This window comes from Convolutriloba macropyga, chromosome 6 (assembly GCF_964194025.1).
Source record: "Convolutriloba macropyga chromosome 6, txConMacr16.3, whole genome shotgun sequence".
NCBI lineage: Eukaryota > Metazoa > Xenacoelomorpha > Acoela > Convolutidae > Convolutriloba > Convolutriloba macropyga.
The window spans coordinates 51,230,835-51,250,165 of NC_134473.1; the positions used below are offsets into that span (position 1 = coordinate 51,230,835).

Here is a 19,331-nt window from a genome sequence, read left to right on the forward strand (position 1 = left end):
TATTAAAAATTTATAAATTCGTGATATTAAAATCTTGAAAAAGATTTTATTTGACCTAAAGACCATAAAGAAACCTGTTTTCAGTCTCCAGAGGACATTTCTTGGATCTTGAGACTGGAGAATCCTAAAAAACGACAAAGGTTTTCAATAAACTTAAAAAATGCACGTTCTATCAAAAAATTGATAATATTTGTGAATATAGAATGTTGAAAACTATTCCATGGCCAATAAAAATTTCTCAGTAACTTAATATAAAAGCCTTAAGGGGGTTTTCTGTCCCCTGGGTCCAGAAAAATTTGAATAACGAAAAAATAATGTCAAAAAGAATTTTTTAAAATGCACGTTTTGACAAAAAACGAGAAAATTCGTGATGTTAAAGTGAAACCATTCCATTACCACCAGAAACTATGCAGTAACATATTATCAAAACCTGGAGGACGTTCCTGGAACCCTACATCTGATGCATCTCAAGAAATGACAAAAATTTTCAAAAAGCTTGGAAAAAATTCTTAAAATTAAAAATTTGCATTTTAGCGGACGGCTGTTCGTCAGCAGCTGGAAACGGGGAGTGCACCGGGGGGGGGGGGGGGGGGCTGATGGAGTGCTAACAGTAGGAGGGGGGACAAGGGACAACAGCGTGGGGGGTTGGGGGCAATTGTGGGGGTGTCAACAGTGGGGGTCTTCAACCTCTAAGAACCGCCCTTCACACCATAATTACAGGTCTCCAACAAAACAATTTGAGCTGAAACAGAGCTGAAAAGCTCTAAGAGCACTTAATGCCTGCTGGGTGCTACCTGTTTATCCCGTTTTTGAGGACAAAAAGTCAAAAGCGTCAGACGAAAAATTGGTCAAGCGAAAAATCGCATAAAAGACCGACAGGACCAATATAATTGCTACAAACTTCGTTTGAAAGCAATTAAAAATTATATGTTCTTTCTAATAAATGCGTGTCTGTCCATCTCAAACCGTCGTGTACTTTGGATTTGGAAAATGAGAAAACTCTTTGTATTGATAGCCTCAGGTCGTATCTCATTACTGTTCATTTCAGCCCTCGATGAGCTTCGATGTTTTAGAAAATAACAGCGCACTAATGCAAAAATTTATCTGGTCGAAAAAGTTAGATTTACCTCAAGACGAAAAGGTCTTGATATGCAAATATGTCAAAATATGCAACGGAGTGAAAATGTTCTCGAAGTTCTATCACAAAATATTCAACAAGTAAATTTAACAAAAATGCCATAACTCTTCTACCACTTTATTGCTGTTAATTGAAGTATATAGTCTTCTAGAACTCTCAGCCAAACGCGTTGCAGACAATAATTCGGATAAAAAATTGTGTGGATAAGGTACAAAATTGCCTACATAGACTTTTAAAGTTTATTTAATTTTAAGCTTAATTTCTGTTCTACGGACTTAGGTGGCAAATATTGTGTTTTCAACTTAATTTACACTCCCTTTGTCATAGTATCACATTTAACTTTGAAATTAGAGTGACTTTAAAATAGAACTGGGATTAAAACGAAACAGCAAAGTCTTGAATTCAGAACAAAGCTCCATAATATATTTGCTTCGATAATAACAGTAATAAAATTGGTATTTTAATTTAACTATCACCATCAGAAATTAAGTCTTTGTAGAAAATATTGCTGTAGCCGAATCGATTGTTCATTCATTCATTCATTCTCAAACGTACAAAATTAAATTTCAAATCTGTTCAGACACGCAGGCTCTATTGAATTTGATTGAGATAAAATTTCTAAATAAATTTTAGTAATGATAGAATATAAATGGAACACAAATTATTAGGAACCATGAAGCGACTACCCAAATTTATGACGTAGAAAAACATTGAAAATTAACTAAATATCATTCAATAAAATGCGCAATTCTTGACAAGTAGAACAAATTCAATTTGATATAGCAACAATTATTTCGATAGATTTTTGCATGCTGAAACAATAAATGATACCATTGTATGAAAGAAAACAATTTGCGACATTTTAATTTGTTTCAAATTTGACAGCATTTTGCAAGGCAGCCGTTTTTATTTACTTGTTTACGAGGAGGATATAGAAAACAGACACACTTAGAAGATCAAAATTGCAAACATCAAAAAAACAATAACAATAGCTGAAGTTCTGAAGAGAAATACCAATTTTGTTCCATTTTGGTCGGGGGGGGGGGGGGGGGGTTGGATAGTGATTGTTGGAGTGAGCGCCGGGTGGGGGAGGGTGTAGATGTAAACTATAGATTAGGGTTCCAGGAAGCAAAAAATAATACAGTAATTGACCAGGTTTTTAGAAATTTGACCAGTTAAGTAGGGCAGCAAATTTAACATACGTTGTTTATTTCAAACTAGGGAAATATGGGGAAAATGGACAAACGAAATTGTGCACCTGTTCCGCAATCTAATGATACCATTTTATAATATCCAGTTTTAATAACGTCGATGCGAGCTCAGAATACATCATATAATTATCAGCTATCAGAATAATTTAATCTGATGGAATTATTCAAACTCACGCCATGTAAAATCAAATTTCAATGTTGAATCGGAGGAATTTGAACAGAAGTTTTCGTGAGCTAGGTGAGATTTTTCAACAGATATTAGTTTGCTTAACTGGGTTGTCAGTGCTTGTTCTCATCGGCTGGTATCCAACTATAGGAGCATAGCCAGACCCCCCGCTGTTCATGCTATGCCCCCGTTTGCCAATGTCCATCGACTCATACGCTGACTCATTGCCCACGGGGGAGTACCCCACAGAAGGGGTGGTAGCTTGGCTTTGCTGGGGGGAATGGGAGCTAGGGCGAGAGGAAGGGGGGTTGTTCGGAGGGGGAGGGGGCTGGTATGTTTGACTGCTACGCAGGTTCAGCTCAAACTTGGGCTGGGTAGGGCTGTTGGATTTAGCTGTTGGTGACGGTTTTGAAGCTGTGCGAGGGTTGGTCGATACTCGAGTAGGACTGTTTCTGAAACGACGAATATATTATAGATGAAGTTTTAGTTTTATACACTATCTAAATAGACTCGCTAGAACTTTAATTCAAACAAAATTTTTCTAACAGGTCCTTCAAAATGATGTCAATCATACACGATGAAGCAAAACATGGTTAATTTTTTACAACCAATTTTACATCTTAAGTTCAGCCAAAAAGGTCAATTAAACAAAATCGGCCATTTTACAGCTGTTTTACATTTGGTAACTTTGGTTCAATTTGCAATCTTCTGGATCAAGCTCCACGATTTTTGTAACATCTTTCAGTTTTTGAATCCACTCATTTGTTAGCGTAAGCAATACACGCTGACAACAATCTGACCTTAGAAAACGATTTAATTTCGCATGATGTGACAAAACGATGTTGATGATTCAATGCAATGTTAATACTAGCCTTGACTGCAAATGATTTAAAGTTAAACTAAAGTAACCAAAGATTTCATTTCTAGAGATCTCATTGACGACGTCAATTATGCCGCCAGTAATTGAACCAACAACAGAAAGGTCATAAAAACACTACCGACAAATTGTTCTCAAACTATTAAGCACTGAGGTTCTGCCCTAGCCAAACTGGGGGGATGCAGTAACCAGGATACACTGGTAACTCAACTTAATTACATAGAGCAATGAAACTAAATTTGGCCGTCTTTCGAAAATGCTGTAGAAATGAAACTTCTAACTTCAGCTATCTCAGGAAAATTAACAAAACTTATGATATTATAGAAAAAAAACATTAATCTTTTGTTATTTGTCAGAAGCTCTGATTTGAATTAGAAATAAAGTATAAAGGCTAATTGAGGTAGGACTTCATAACCGGATTTTTCAGCAAAAATTGATTTTGATAAATAATGGCAGATATGACTCTGTCTCAACTGAAGAGATTCAGAAACTTTAAAAAACTTAGATTTCCCAAATGTTGATTTCTAAATACAGAATGAACTCGATTTAAAGTGAGAGATCTTGGGACTTTTTCGCATATGATTAGGTTAAAAATAAAAATCGGACTTATATAGACAAATATATGGACCATGTTAACCTCTATTCACAATATCAAGCAGCACTACGGAGAAACACTGCTGAATTGCGGGGCAACGTATTGGTTGCTCTGGGATTTCATTAAAAAGCTTAACTAATATTAAATCACCGAAAAACAATTAAATACAATTCTAACCAAAAATTTGGGCCAATTTAACTAGAAATCTGCACAGAACTCGCTGAAACACTTTTGAAAAAAGTTTTTGGAACATTTTGAAACTTCTCTTTGTTGTTCAATTCTAGACACAGATATCTGTAATTTGATACAACTTTTGATAGTCCCGGATGCACTCAAAAAACATCAAAAATTTTCTGAACAAGAAACAGTGGGACTGGCATTAAGTTGTACCATTTGTTTAAAATTTGGTAACAAATAGAAGTTGGTATTGCAGACATGCTTTATTATACGTCCCATTAACTGGTTACCTTAACCTCATTTTTGGTTGTGATGTTTCATATCAGGTCCCACGAAGCACTGAGATATGGCCGTAGCGTGGAGATTATATAGTCTTTAACAAGACAGGTTAGCATCCACTGTGCTTTGCCCATGAAGAACTCAAAACTATAAACTATCAATTTTTTCACAGGGTATGAGGGGACTTTATGGGTTGAGTTTAGCAGACAAGAACAAAAACTACTAAAGTAATCAAATCAAAGACTTGACTTGAAGAAAACTTATACGCCCTACGTTCATAACGGTCAATTGAATGTTATGAACGTATTGCGTATAAACTTTCTTCAAGTCAACTCTTTGATTTGATTACTTTAGTATTTTTGTTCTTGTCTGCTGTAAACTCAACCCATAAGTTCCCCTCATACCCCTGTGAAAAAATTGATTATTTACAGTTTTGAATTCTTCATGTGCAAAGCACAGTGGATGCTAACGCGCCTTGTTAAAGATTAAATAATCTCCACGCCACGGCCATATCTCAGCGGTTTGACGGACTTGATATGAAACATCACAACCAAAAATGAGGTTAAGGTAACCAGTTAATGGGACGTATAATAAAGCATGTCTGCAAAGCCAACTGCTATTTGCTACATTTTAACACATTTTGATAAATAGTAGAACTTAATTCCAGCCCCACTGTTTCCCCACTGAAAAATTTTGAGGTTCTTGCTTTAGATATAAAAGACAAGACATTTTGTTTGCTATTTTCTATATTTTGTGTCAGATGTTGAAGTTCAGAGAAATTAGTTTATATAACTATCCCTCGAAATTGATCTGTACAACTGTTCGTTGCTGCTTGTTGGTCTTAGAAAACGTTCAATTTGTACTTTCTGAAAAATTGATAAATTTACCAGTTTTTTTATTCTGCTTCTATAAGTTTTCTAATTTTACTTAAAATTAAAGCCATAGATCGAGCCGTTTTTGGTGTTCTTGTTGAATGAAAAAAGTCTCGAGGAAAGCATTAAATCATTAATGATTTAATGCTTTTCTCGAGATTTTTTTCAACCAACAACAACACCAAAAACGGCTCGATCAATTGCTTTGATTTTTAGTAAAATTAGAAAACTTATAGAAGCAAAATGAAAAAAACTGGTAAATTTTTCGGAAAGTACAAATTGAACGTTTTTTAAGACCAAAAAGCAGCAACGAACAATTGTACGGATCAATTTCGAGGGATAGTTATATAAACTAATTTCTTCTCTGAACTTCAACATCTGACACAAAATATAGAAAATAGCAAAAAAATGTCTTTTCTTTTATATCTAAAACAAGAACCTCAAAAAAGGTTTGAGTTTAAATCGATAGACATCTGTTCCTACTCAATTTTTTACTCTGATGAGAAGATCAAGATACTATGGAAACTAACCTGAAAATGTCTAAATAGATCTTTTGCAAATTGTCGGAAAAGCGGTAAAAATAGGCGAACGAAAACAAGTTTTTCTCTGATGAATGAAAAGAAAACAGAAAAAATCCTTCTGCGGAGAATGCGCAGCTATTGGTGAAGGAAATAGATCAATATAACTCCTATGATTGATGGCTATAATTTGATTATAGTTATGAAGTACGAGGAAACTGAGCTTTATGAAATCAAAAAATCGCTGTTTCCCCCAACAAACTGTACTATTGTTGACTCCTTTCTTCCATTACGTGCAAATAGAAATAGCACAAACATATTTTTTATAGGTAGGAACGGGAACGTGTCGCTAAACATCAGTTTTCTATTAGAACAAGTCTGATTTTAAAGTACATTTAAAGGAATTTATTGTGGTGTTAAAATAATTACCTGAGGATGTCCCTAATACAAAATAAATTTCATAACTTTATAAACAGTTTAACTTTTGAAGTAGATTTTTCAGCGATGAAAATGTGATCGCAATTTTCTTTAACTCAAAAGTTATTATCTTTTAGCCAGCCACTTAAGATTTTTTTCTTTGAACCTGCTTGATTATTAACAACATTGAATTAACAATTTTGCGGGATCCATGATTCCCTGTATATCTCTATCCTTTCTTTCTCTGAAAAAATATATAAGCACTTATGCGAATGCGAAGGGCAAAATCGTCACGAAAGTAAAAATTTTGGAAAATTCTATGCTCAATTTTATCTTCGAAAATCAAAAAATGTTAAACAGTGATTAGTTCAGTCATCCAGAAGCTGTTCTATGGCGCCCTTTAGTATCTCTCCTGAAAAATATCGGGCAATCGAATTGGGCTCAACAGAAATGGAGTTGGCAAAAGGTTCTAGCTCCTGACCCCCCTTTTTAGGAGCTTTAGGAAAAATTAAGGAATCTGTTTCATTCGGTTTGAGCAGTTCCTTAAATTTTATTTTTTGTATCATTAGACAATATAATTTTTTTCTAGATGATACAAGTATTTAACTTAAGTACGTTAACCTCAATTTTTAAACGTGAAAAGGCGAGAAAATTGAAAAATTTTCTGAGAGCTTTAAACTTTCCTCAGCAATCAAGACGAGAAATCAAAAAGTGAAAATATCTCTTCTACAATTGATCCAGTTTTTCAAGGGATTTTTAGTGGTATCACATTTATATTTCTACGCAAAAGATATCGATCGGCCAAATTGACTTAGCAAGAAAAAGACCGGGTAGCATAAAGTTACAACCCCCATTTCATAGAAGGTTGGAACAATTATCTCAATTGGGCTTGATTGTGTTAACTAGGCCTCCAGGCAATCACCCTAGGGGTAAAAAATGGGTCATATCTTCGGCAAATTGGGCATTTTGGTTTCTGTATATTGTCCGCACACAAGCACATATATTTGAATAAAAACTCACGCATTGTTTTCGGGATCCAATTCATCAATTGCAATCGGCTCAACACTGAAACACAATTCCTTTTATTAGCTGGCTCAACATAAAATTTTGTTTCTGCTTTAGTTTGTAGAGCACCAACTAAGCACACCTGACACTAGTAAGAGGCGGAGAGTTTTAAAACCTAGACGTCTATAATCTTTGAAGGAGGGTCATCATGAAGTTCGCATTCATTAAGCGTCTATCGGAACCGAATTAAACTTACTTTCAAAGAAAGTGGCGGACTGAGACTTACAGACCAGTGAAAAGAATTCAGTATATTTATTTATTATCAACTTTACTTATTGGAAAATAGCTTTAATATTAAGCTGATTTACTCAAAAATGTGGTCGTTACTTGTAATGCCATTATTGGTGGGGGTTAAAATTACAATTTTGCAATATTCAAAGCACATTTTTAATAAATCCAAAACCAGTTTCACAAATTCTTTTTTAAAAAAAGGAAAAAAGGAAGTAATTTGGAAAAAATTTCAACCACATTTGCAAGTTCTTATTAATATAACAAAAGGTACAATTAAAGGCGCTATTCAAGGTTCCGCCTTAAAAGTCAATGCAGGTGTTTTTCTTGCCCAAAACCCACGGCTTTTTCACATTTAAAGTCTACTAGGGGAACCATAGTTCTACAAAGTACATCTACTGTTATCCATAAAATAAAAGTTAAAACCATCTGGCATGCAAACAGAAAAAGTATTAGTCCCGGACTACAGTGCCAGACCCGGGCTATATTTATAATGAGGCCCAAACGACAAGCAAAAGGCATCGAACATAAAACGAGGGGATAAAACTGTGTTTTGACTACTGTGTTGGTATGCGATCACTATTTTCAAGGTTCTAGAGACATAAAATTGTAAAATACACCTCTCTTACTATATCCGAAAAAAAATGTATCTCAATATTTTTTTGAAAATTAATGTCAAACTTTTGGTAGTTTTTAGTATAAATGTTATTCGGCATATTAAGCACGGATTCTATTTGCAAAACTACCATCACCCGCTAACGCAGTAATTGGTTGAAACGATCTTAGCAGCAAGTCAACAACAAAAAATAAATTTTTATTTCATCAAATTTTTAAGGGGGAAATTTGAATTTGGACTGTGGGAAGAGAAGTGGCTCGGCTCTGGCACCTGAGCCTGGGAAAGAGGCAGGGGAGTTAGTTATAAGAATGTTAAATGTGCATGTGAGTGTAAGTATGCAGAGGGTGCAAAGAGGCATGCGTTCTGATTGGTTAGTTACCTCTTCGTTTAGTGCGTAATCATTGTCCAAAGGCGCAACCCTAAAGAGCAAATAAACCCTTCATCTATCCTTCCATTTATACCCAAAACTTCGAGAAGTATTTGAAAGTTATATTGGGCTGCAGATATTGTATAATTACGGACCAAATCACACAACAACGATTAATTGAGTACAACCAAAACACACCCAAAACAAAAGTGTGAACATAGTGTTCACCTAAAAAATTAATTTATCATTTTACGGGTGGTACTATTTAGTTAATTCAAGCACCAGAAAACTCTCTCAGTAAACTTAGTTTACTCTCTTGCAGAATGCACTTAAAATGCCAAATGTATTGAATCGGTATCACTCAATATTTTCAACAACAGGAAAAAAACAATCTACGCAATGTTTTATTAAGACGATAACAATTAAGGTCTGAGACCACATATAGGCAACACAGAATAGGCAAACTCAAAATTGACTCAATGCCGTGCTGCTGGAGGAAGAGTAAAATTTTTATCAAACTACACAGCATTTAAATACATTTATTGCAGTTTTTTTATAAAAAAAAACAGCCGCTTCACTCTAGAACATCTGAAACCAATAAAAAAGAATAGTCTTGCTAATAAGAGTATTCACGTCAATTTATGAAACATAGACAGCACATTTGAGGATACTAGCCGCAAAAAACGTTTAGAACTTTAGTGGAAGCCGATAATTGCAAAAAACTGAAATTATTAACAGCATTTTTTTTCTTTTACTTCATTGTGTAGACCACTACAAACATTTTAAATTTAAAAATGAAACTAATTTCGTTGCACTTTCAATTACACTTTTAGAGGTAAACACCCGCAAATTAAGGTAGCAGCTAAATTCGTCAGGATTCTTAGATTACGCAGATGAAGTCAAGCGCTAAATCAAGACGTCAAGCGTGAAAAACTAAATCGAAAAGTCACTCAACCAAGCAGAACATTACTCCAGAACACAATAGGAAAATTCAAGCAAATAATGAATAAAAACGAAAACACGCAACTACAATAATTGCTTCAAACTTCTTTCGAGAGCAATTAAAAAATGAATTAAAAAATGAAAAAAAAAGAATAGAAATTAAATTGAGGCCCGTGTAAAAAATTTTCTCGTGAACATCGTTTTCCAATTCATATCTTAAAAACGGAGAGAAAAACTTGCACTCAGCATAACCCCTCGCTTTTTCTCTCCATTTGTTTTCTTGCATGATCAAACTTACTACTCAAATTTGACTTGCAAAATAATCGAATTTGTGAACAGATGTTAAAACAGAGAAGACAGCTCAATCAATCGAAATTTTTGATTGCAAAAGACATAGCAGAACAAAAAACAAAACAAGAATTAGAATTCACCCATCGATTATTAAAATCGTTGAACTAAAAAGGTGGGACAAAAAACACAAAAATTAGCAACTTTTACAAAATATAAACTGGCATTTTGGTCACCATTTGGCAAATTGGCGACCATACATGAACTTAATTTTTCTCAAAATACAGATTTTGTACTTTCTAAATGCATATAACGGTTTTAAAAAAAAATTACGATCAAGCAGGCAGCTCGCTGTAAATTTTGATCAAACTGATGCATCTTAACTTCGAACTATCAAAATTTCAAAAAAAAATGCCAGCAAAACAAAATTCCATCAGCAGCACGATTTAGATTCACATAATTACGCGAAGTATACTGGTCGACCAAAATTTACCTTGAACATACAGCTCCGGAAAAAGTCAGACAAACAGAAAACCTCCGCTATGACCAGACACTTAAATCTGCTTACACACGGCGCGTTACACGTGAAGCAAATCATAGTTAAACTAAACGTGACACAAACGTTGGATATATCGGAAATTTTGCTCTACCTACTGCTCCAATAGCGCAGCCATTACTATTTAAGTGCAAACGAATTAATTAAAAGTAATGGGCTACTTTCGCACAATCCAATATATATATATACCAGAAGTGTTTTTTAATTGGTCAATAATCGCGCACCAGAATAGTAAAACAAAAGCCACAGCTAATTATGGCCTAGCACAGTTTTTGCCTTCTGGGGAGGACCAGTAATATCAGCCAACGCAGCTGAGAATCCGAACGCTAAAATTTGATCAAATCTTCAACATATGTCTTCCCAATACGTCATACTTCTCTGGATTTTGTTACTCTCGTTTCTTGACAAGGCTCTATAATTTTTATGCCCTCATTTAAGACATTTAAGGGTTTAAAAGAAACAGTTTACCCTAATAAGCCTTACCCCTCGCACACACGCTAAACAGAGTAATACGTATCATAGGCGGGGCTGAACAGGAAAAATATATCTCGTGAGTTCGGAAAACAGTAATAAAATGTGCTTTGAGCACACGAGTTGACTTTTAATTTAAGTTCTATTAACAGCCAAAGCGATCTAGCTACACTTTAATAAGCTGGAGTGCGTAAGTTGATCAGCAAACTACCACAATAGGGATCTTTTCCGTTTGTGCTCCAAACTTGGTGGGTGCAAATTGTACCTGCAAACCCACGTGCCATGATTTTATATAGCGATTTACAATTTAATGGCACGTGCTCTGTAACCAGCAGAGAGGGATGCGAAACGTGTTCGGAACAAACGGATAAGATCTCACAACTGATGAACACGAATTAAGGTCACTAAGTTCAAAATTAATCTAATGCCAGATAGCAGCAGTAGTATATACCGTGTATGTGCGCGTGTGTTATCTATAAGGGCTAAAATCGGTTGTAACAAAAACAGGTGTTACGCGGGGCAACGAACAACAAACAAGTCATTGTAAAATACAGTTATGGTCTGGCATGTCTATGTTGCCATAGCCATGGCCTAGCTGTGTTGTACCTGCCAGCTATGGCCTTCAGGCGACCTGAAATCATTTCAGCCCAAGGTCATTATTAAGTTCATGTTTTATCGAGGTTTCTGTCTACTGATTTAAGTGAAAATAATTACTTCAATTTAAAGTGAGCAAAAAAGTGAGAGCAAAAGCACTTCTGGATATTATAAGTTGCGCTGCATTCTAAAAGGGGTAAGCGTAGAAGCCAAAAGAAATCTAACTCAACTTAATTGGCGTACAGATAATTATAACAAAATGAAAAAGAAACGTGGCAGAATTCGGATTTCCGACCTCATGTAAGGATTGGAAGGAACTCTCGGCGTGGAAATCTCTCTCAATAAACATTTTTCCCCGTTGAAACACGAGAAAACAAAACTTTTGAAAGCTTGCAATTGTCCTCAGCCTAAAAAAAAACAATTAGAAACAATAGACTCTCACTAAGTAGCAATCTGTTCATAAAGCGTCACTAAACACCCAAATGATATATGGGCAGGCGGCCAAGTTGAAATTTGAAAAATTAATAAAAAATGAAAAAGCAAATGTTTGCATCAAATCGGATATTTCTTCAAACCGCAAGTTCTTTGGAACAAAATAAAGTATAAATTGACGCATTGCTGATATATTTGGTATTTTCTAAATATATTACGCAGCTGACCGTAGGTACTTTGAAAAACAGATCTTAAACTCGAATTGAAGATAAGTCAATCGCCTTAGCTTCAAGTATATAAGCGACCCATCGTTACAATCCTTCCTCATGAGATGCAACAAATAAATGAGAGCACAAAAATCAGTTATATTTTTCATGTTGGGCTTTATAGGATCATCAAGCAGAAGTAACACATCTTGAACGTTTGGGAATTCACGTCAGAGTACATTAGAAAAAGGTCATGTAAGGAACTAAAAAATAACACAGGCAAAATGATAAGTTTTTTAGGATGGTTTGAGGTTTCCACAAAAAGCGGAACAATCATATTTTTTTCGAAAATCAGAACTCTTAGTTTTGTTGTTGTTATAGCTGTTGCACAGAGATGCAATTCGGCGGGATACAGGCGAATAGTGACAATTTCAATTGGTACCCTAGTTGCATTTGTATCATAACAAAAATAGATATAAAAGTAGTAGTGAGACTGCCTATCAACAACTTCCTTGTGGTGCGGCGACCTTTCTGCATCTACGCTATGGTGAATGACATGCGGTCCCCGGGTTAAGGGGGCCAGGAGGGGCACCGTCAACATCGGGGGGACAGGGCAAGGAAGGCGGATTATTCTGCGCAGTATGCTCGTGTTGGACTGACTGATGGTATTAAGTATATCCAGTTGGCTACCTCTACTGGTCTTTCCCACAAGTCAATCACTTTCAGGTCCGAAGTTTTCTTACTGCAGTAGAAAATGTGATTTAGGTCATGTGGTGCTATTTTACATTTGGGAGAGCAGTTATCAACATTGTTACAGATCCTACTCAAGTAAGAGTTTAGCAGGGGGCAGTATTCAGTTCTCAGTTGAGCTAATCGGATACGTGCAAATCGTGCCAGCGTTTGATCTTCTGCTATCTTTGGTGGAGGTGTACCTAGCTGCTTGCAACCTTTGTTCAGCTGAGTATGCACCGTGGGTCGGTGGATACTTTTGAGCGCAATTTGTATTCTTTGCGATTTAATTGCTCTTTATTGTTAATGTTGTTTCACGCGGTCCCCATAACTATCATTTAGTGTTGGTCTCACGGGTCGAAAACTGTTTGGAGAGGTTATTTTAATATCACCAAGACGGCTTCGATTATTCAGTTTTATGAATTATAATTTTCGGTGCTATGAAATCGTAGGCATTGAAGTTCTTGCTCTCCGATACCAACTCTAAGTTATTTGTACAAATGCCTATAATAGCAATTATAATTGGTAGCAGATAACTACCCGTAGATTATTGTTTAAGGGTATATTAATAAGTCCACCTAGGTAAAAATGAATACAATTAAAAAATAACGAAAAAATTGATTACCTCTGAACAGCTGCTCTAAGAACCTTTCTTGCAGTGTTCTTCATTTAGAATTCCAAACACCCAGAAGAATTTATTGTTCGTGCCTTTATTTTCTGCTCTTATTCTAATAAGTAGTGGAATAGAAAACTTTCTAGATGCAGCAAACATATAGGAAAGTTAATGTAAATTAAATGAATTATAGAAGTAACATTTTCGTGCATTCTACATTGTCTGATCTTGAATAAGGTTTTACATACAGATGTCAAATACATAATATTAAAATAGAAAACTAAAGATTTCTTAGATTTTACATTGTTCGATCTTGAATACAGTTTTTTCATACAGATGTCAAAAGATTTCTAAATTCTGTTGAGACAAAACAGTCTCAACAGAATTTAGAAAAAGACTGCACTTCATGGTGACAATTTGCATTTGCGATTCATGTTTTAGTACCGAAGATCATACTTCATAAAGCTCAAAATCAGAAGCTTGGATGTGAAAATAGGAAGTGAAGCAAAAAAAAGTCTCAGTGCGCGGTCTGCCAATATTAAGTTACTTTAGTGCACGTTTTAGCTATTATTCATACTGAAGATATAACTGAATGTTTTCAGGAGAAGTCGATTAACGTCGGACAAAGTGCTCCCAAAAGAAAAGTGGGGCATCAGTTTAGACCGGGCTTTAGCCTTGATAATTTTTTTGGTTGCACAAAATTCGACTAAGGAGGGTTCATACCCCTGACCTCTTGAACGATTGACGGGACTGAGGTTTTTACTACTCGGTTATCAGGGCCATGTATTTTGTTTTAGCAAGAGCTTAATTTCTCAAGGAGAGCCATTTAGATAACGCAAAAATCAATTAGTCAAGCGTTAAAAATTCACTTAGCTGAAATTAGAAAATGTTATAGATCAAAACGGTCAAGCAAAAATTTTTCTACAAGGCACACGTATACAGAAACTGCTTGATACTCCGATTGAGAGCAATCAAACATTCTGCGAAACATCTTGGAGTCTAAGTTTGGAACTAGCTGTGCAAAACACAGGTGCGAGAGCCTCCTAGTTAAACGTTATTTCCTAGTTATTTATTTCACAAAACAGTGACGTTGATCTTTTAAGTGAAACTACTAGTCATTAGTTTTCCAAACAAAATTATCTGACTATCTAGCTAAATGAGACATTTGAAAACAATTACAAATACAGCCTAGCTACAAAAAATTCCACTAGCTAGATTTGCTAGATTTGGATGATTATTTCAGACTAATGGCTTGAAAACATATTCATTCAAATATTGCTAACAAATTAAGTGAGGTAGGCTGGATAAACTGCTGCTTTTTGGGTGTGAAAAAAACTAAAATTTAATGGATTTCATATGTAATACTCACCCTCATTTGTTTTTTCCAGTTGTTTTATTAGATTTTCTGAAATTTAAACTTTAGTAGGTTAAAGTTGAATTGATTAGGGAAAAATTCAGCTTTTATTAGAATGCAAAAATGATTATTTAGCATGAAAGTTAATCCTCCAACAAAAAATGCAAGCTAAACCATCGAAAGATGCGGCATCTAATGAATTAGCGGCATTCATGGCGCAACAATTTAACCAAAAAAGAAAAATAAACTCAGTTACGGCAATAATAACAAAAAATGATAAATTAATTAGAGATTCAAAACATCATCAGAAGTTGGTACATCAGGCCAAGGCGAGTGACTCAAACAAGGCTATGTTTAAGGCCATATAGTTAGAGCCCAGCTAATTCAATTCAAAGTAAGATGCTAGTTGAGGTCAAATTATCATAAAATTTTAGGGCAGATCTCTCTGTATTAATACCCCAAGTAAAAACCATTCAAGTATCAATAACATAAATATTTTTTGGATCCAGAACAGAAGAGAGCTACTTTATGTTCATTTCTTCAAGCACCTTTCGAACCTACCTCTAAGTCTAATTCAGTACTGAGTCAGAGTCTAATTCAAGTCACATTTTGCACTGAATTCGTCTGATTCAGAGCTAATTCAGTGATTCTTTCTGATTCAGAAGAATGCTGAATATTTTCTATGATTTTGCTCTGGTTCAGATAAATTCAGAAATCACTTTACATTTGGATCTGAAATCCTTCTGAATCAATACTGAATCATGAAATTTCTCTGAAACTGTTCTGAATCAGTACTGATTTACACTGATCCTTAGGTACGGCTTCTTAGGTATTTTGGGATTTATTTCAACTCAGCTGAGACTAGTTAGTTTTAACCATAACAAATTGTAACTTCGAACACAAAAAACAATAGTTCTCAAAGCATTATATTAGAAATTCTTATTTTAAAAAAGATTAAAACTAGACTACACAGCTTCCAATTTTCAAACGCTGTATGCTTGCCATCACATCAACAAAAACAACGCTTGTGAAACACTAAAATAGACCAAATTGGACAAAATGCAAGAATGATTACGAAAAAAAGGACAGCTTACGTTTTGAGGGGTACTCCTTCGGCCTGGAATCGTTGGTCAAAGCTATCGGTGTCTTCTGGTTCTAGGATTCGGTAGTGGTTTGACAGTTTCAGAGCCAGAAACATAAGAGGCAGCAGAGTCAGGGACGCAATCAGAAGGAAGAACCAGAATTGATTCTAAAAAGGCATTAAAATCATTATATTGTAATCTTTCCATTGAATCCTTATGTAAGTAATGCAGGTATTAGCAACTAGGAATAAAATTGAGATCTGTTCTGTTCACCCCCCCCCCCCCAGCAGTGTTTTTTATGACCCCAGTTACTAATTATATGTTGTTATATAGCACGTTACTATGTAAGAAAATAACACGTGCGCCTGGGGGTCATAAATGATTTATGCTCACTATGCTGGGGGGAGGGGAGGGGGAAACAGAATAAATCCTAAAATTGTTTTTAGATTGGTTTAACGAGCTAGCGTCAGTTAAATGTCCTCGGCACCAATTCTGAGAGAACACGATAAGCCTATACAGCCTGCTTATGTGTCAGCCGATTAACAAACATCTAAATTCCGTTATGTCATTTATTGATAACAATTCAATGCCTATGATTGCGTAAGATTAATGTCTAAACGCAAATTCAGGGTTCACAAAAGCTACAGCTGTGAGTGTAAATATTTATTTCTCTCTCCGCAATAACAAGAATATATTTCAAACTCCTGAAATAATTACTCGCTGATTAAAATACTGATGCTGATTAGCGACAGTCGAGTAACCTTCAAAAAGCAAGAAAACGTGTATCACAATAGAGGATCAATCATGCAAGCAAAACTGAACGGTTGATTATCAAAATGTTGTGTTTTAAATATAGTTGAAAAAATAGGGTGAAATGAAGCCCAATAAAATTAAAACGCTATTAAAACTCTGTAAAATGCTTACTTCAAAATAAGTACAAATTATAGTTCAAAATTTTAGAAATCAATATCAAAGCGTCGTAACTGTGATGCCCGACACCTCATTTGGCGGTAACATGGTCACCGCTCAAACATATCCGTCAAAAACCAACTAGACAAATACCTTACTCAGACTCAAGAACTTATATCGCGAAAAAGACACCAGTAGGCAAGCAGGCACCTACCGATACCTCACTACAACTTTTGAGGAACTAAAAAAAAACTGAACCCAACAATCAGTAACATAAAAAACCAAATAGATCTTGGAAACAAAACAAGAACCTATTTCCAACATATGGAACCGAGAATATCCTTTCACGCAAAATTGCTACAAATACGGGGAAACACACGTTTGGCCACGAAAAAATCTGAAGCTCCAAACAAGAAAATAAACACCCGTTAAATCAGTCCAACCAACAAAAAGTCAACAGTGGAAGGAACAGAAGAAAACCGGAAAAAGCGCTAAAAACCGATCGAAAACGCGCTGAAACAGAACCAAAAGCTGACGAACATCAAAAATGAAGAATTCAAACTATGGAAGCCGTCAAGAAGAAAACTATTTTCAAAATAAACTATAAACAACCTCAAATCACAAAACAATCGAAAAAACACCCACGGAAGTAGACAACATGGAGGTCTACGCCAACGGTATGACAATTGAGATTGAGCTTAAATATAAAGTTATGAAGATAACACCATGTTAGATACAGGTGGCCCCATATCCAATTTACCATTAGAGTTAGCTAAAACGTCATCCAACCGAGAAACAATTTTCTCGGAAACAGCAACTGACCTAGAACTAGTTGATTTTAACCAAAAATCTATTAAATTTATACAACCAATAAATTATATTGGACACCAAGTTTTGAACAACCACAAAACAATTAGTATGTTGGATAATAGAACACAATGCGTCATCTATATTAGTTTAAAAAAACAACATAAACAAATTAAAATTGCGGGCGACAGAACAGAACAGAACAGAACAGAACAGAAACGACAAAACACATTTTCAGGGAAAATTATAAAATCATAGGAACATAAAACAATTCTTCTACAAAAACCATGAACTGTTTAATATAAATAGAATCGTTAAAATTTTCAAAATAAAACGGAAAACATTTACAGACCAGAACAAGGGAAAATCGGAGTTCTCTCAATACGCCTAGATAACAAATTTGAGACCGAACTGAAGAAACTAGTTATTGACGGACAAGTAATCCGAGAACAAGAAATGACAAAAGACGAATTTAAAAGTCGCGTGGTGATAACACAAAAAATGACGGTATGAGCGGCAAATAGAAAACATCGCCGCTCAAATCCAGTCAAAGATTAGCAAAAAACGATCTTCCACTAACTCTATCTTTCTTAGAAATGAAACCCACATTTTGGCAAAAAAAATCAAGAAATGGCAAATCACCGCCTTTAACAGTAGTTGGAGGATCAAAAACAGGTCACTAAATACAACATGGAATATTACTGACTGGCATATGCCTGTAATCTGCCAGGAAATAAACATGAAATAAACATAACTCGAAATATAACCGAGATATAGACATTATCATAACTGAACTTCGACAAAATATTGTTCCGTATCTGTATTGGTGAAGCGAAACAACAATGATACTAGCCATCACAACATCAATCAAATTAGCGATCTTGAAAATGTCAAAAACCCGATCAAACGAGAAAACCAAAAAAGGAAATACTGCCTTGATGATGACGACAAAGTTGATGATGACAGAGAGAAGTCACCGGACTTAAAAAAAATCTTTAAGTGCTGACTGAACAAAAAAAAGACGTTTAGTGAACAAACTAAAAAATATTTTTGTTTTGTGCTAAAGTTATTCTGATCTTATTGGAAAATTTGGGTAGCAGTTCCTATTTTGAGGCCCGTAAAAGAAAAGAATTCAATTAGATACGTCAAAATTTCTAGATTTTTCTTCTTTTCTCAATTGATTTAGATTAATTCTGATTTATTATAAAACAAAAAATGTGACCGCGATTACGCGTCTAATATAAAAAATATAAATATATTTATATAAATATTTAAAAGTGAAATATAGCAACTGACTGCGATTACGCGTCACTACGACCAAAAATCAATGAAAAAAGAAATTGTTCGTACATCAGATTTGATGGCTGCGATAAAGAGCCTATTTAAAATCGAAGATGTCGTTTCTTTTTATTTCTCTCAATGTGAAAACAGGATCACCCAAGATAAATCAAGTATATCAACTGATTGCTGCGATTACGCGCTTGAAGTTGTTAAACTTGTAAACTTTCTCCAAAAACATGATCTTAGCAGAAAAAATTTTATTTTCATTGTTTTCTTGTTTTTTCTTCTTCTTTCTCCTTTTAGGCAATATATTTTTAAATATTTTAACAAAATAAATACATATTCTGTCTACGATTTAGTTTTTTTTCGAAAAAACAATTTTTTACTCTGGTAACCAGAGTTGTTTTAACTCTAACGTCATATCCACTAACACTTTAAAGTTTGCTGCTACAATCCATTGAAGACAATGGTCGTCCCGTTTTTCTTCCACTTGTACATATCATTTTAGTACAACAAAATGCAAAAGCTCTTCATGCTTCAA

At 34.9% G+C, this 19,331-nt stretch overlaps 1 protein-coding gene across 6 annotated transcripts in view; it reads right to left on the reverse strand.

Annotated features, from left to right (window-relative positions):
- Positions 1-1,513: 1,513 nt before the first annotated feature.
- Positions 1,514-19,331, reverse strand: part of LOC142341739 (prominin-1-A-like) — a 105,833-nt gene continuing 88,015 nt past the window's right edge. For 3 of the 6 annotated variants that reach the window (XM_075392913.1, XM_075392912.1, XM_075392914.1), the window contains 3 exons: positions 15,806-15,960; positions 7,271-7,315; positions 1,514-2,967 (listed from right to left, as the gene is read on the reverse strand). In XM_075392913.1, the coding sequence (XP_075249028.1) occupies positions 2,598-2,967; positions 7,271-7,315; positions 15,806-15,960 (570 nt within the window). In that variant the 3' untranslated portion in view covers positions 1,514-2,597. Of the gene's footprint in view, positions 2,968-7,270; positions 7,316-8,538; positions 8,579-11,389; positions 11,415-15,805; positions 15,961-19,331 lie in introns of all 6 variants that reach the window. The other 3 variants (XR_012759125.1, XM_075392915.1, XM_075392916.1) reach the window with 3 other exon arrangements.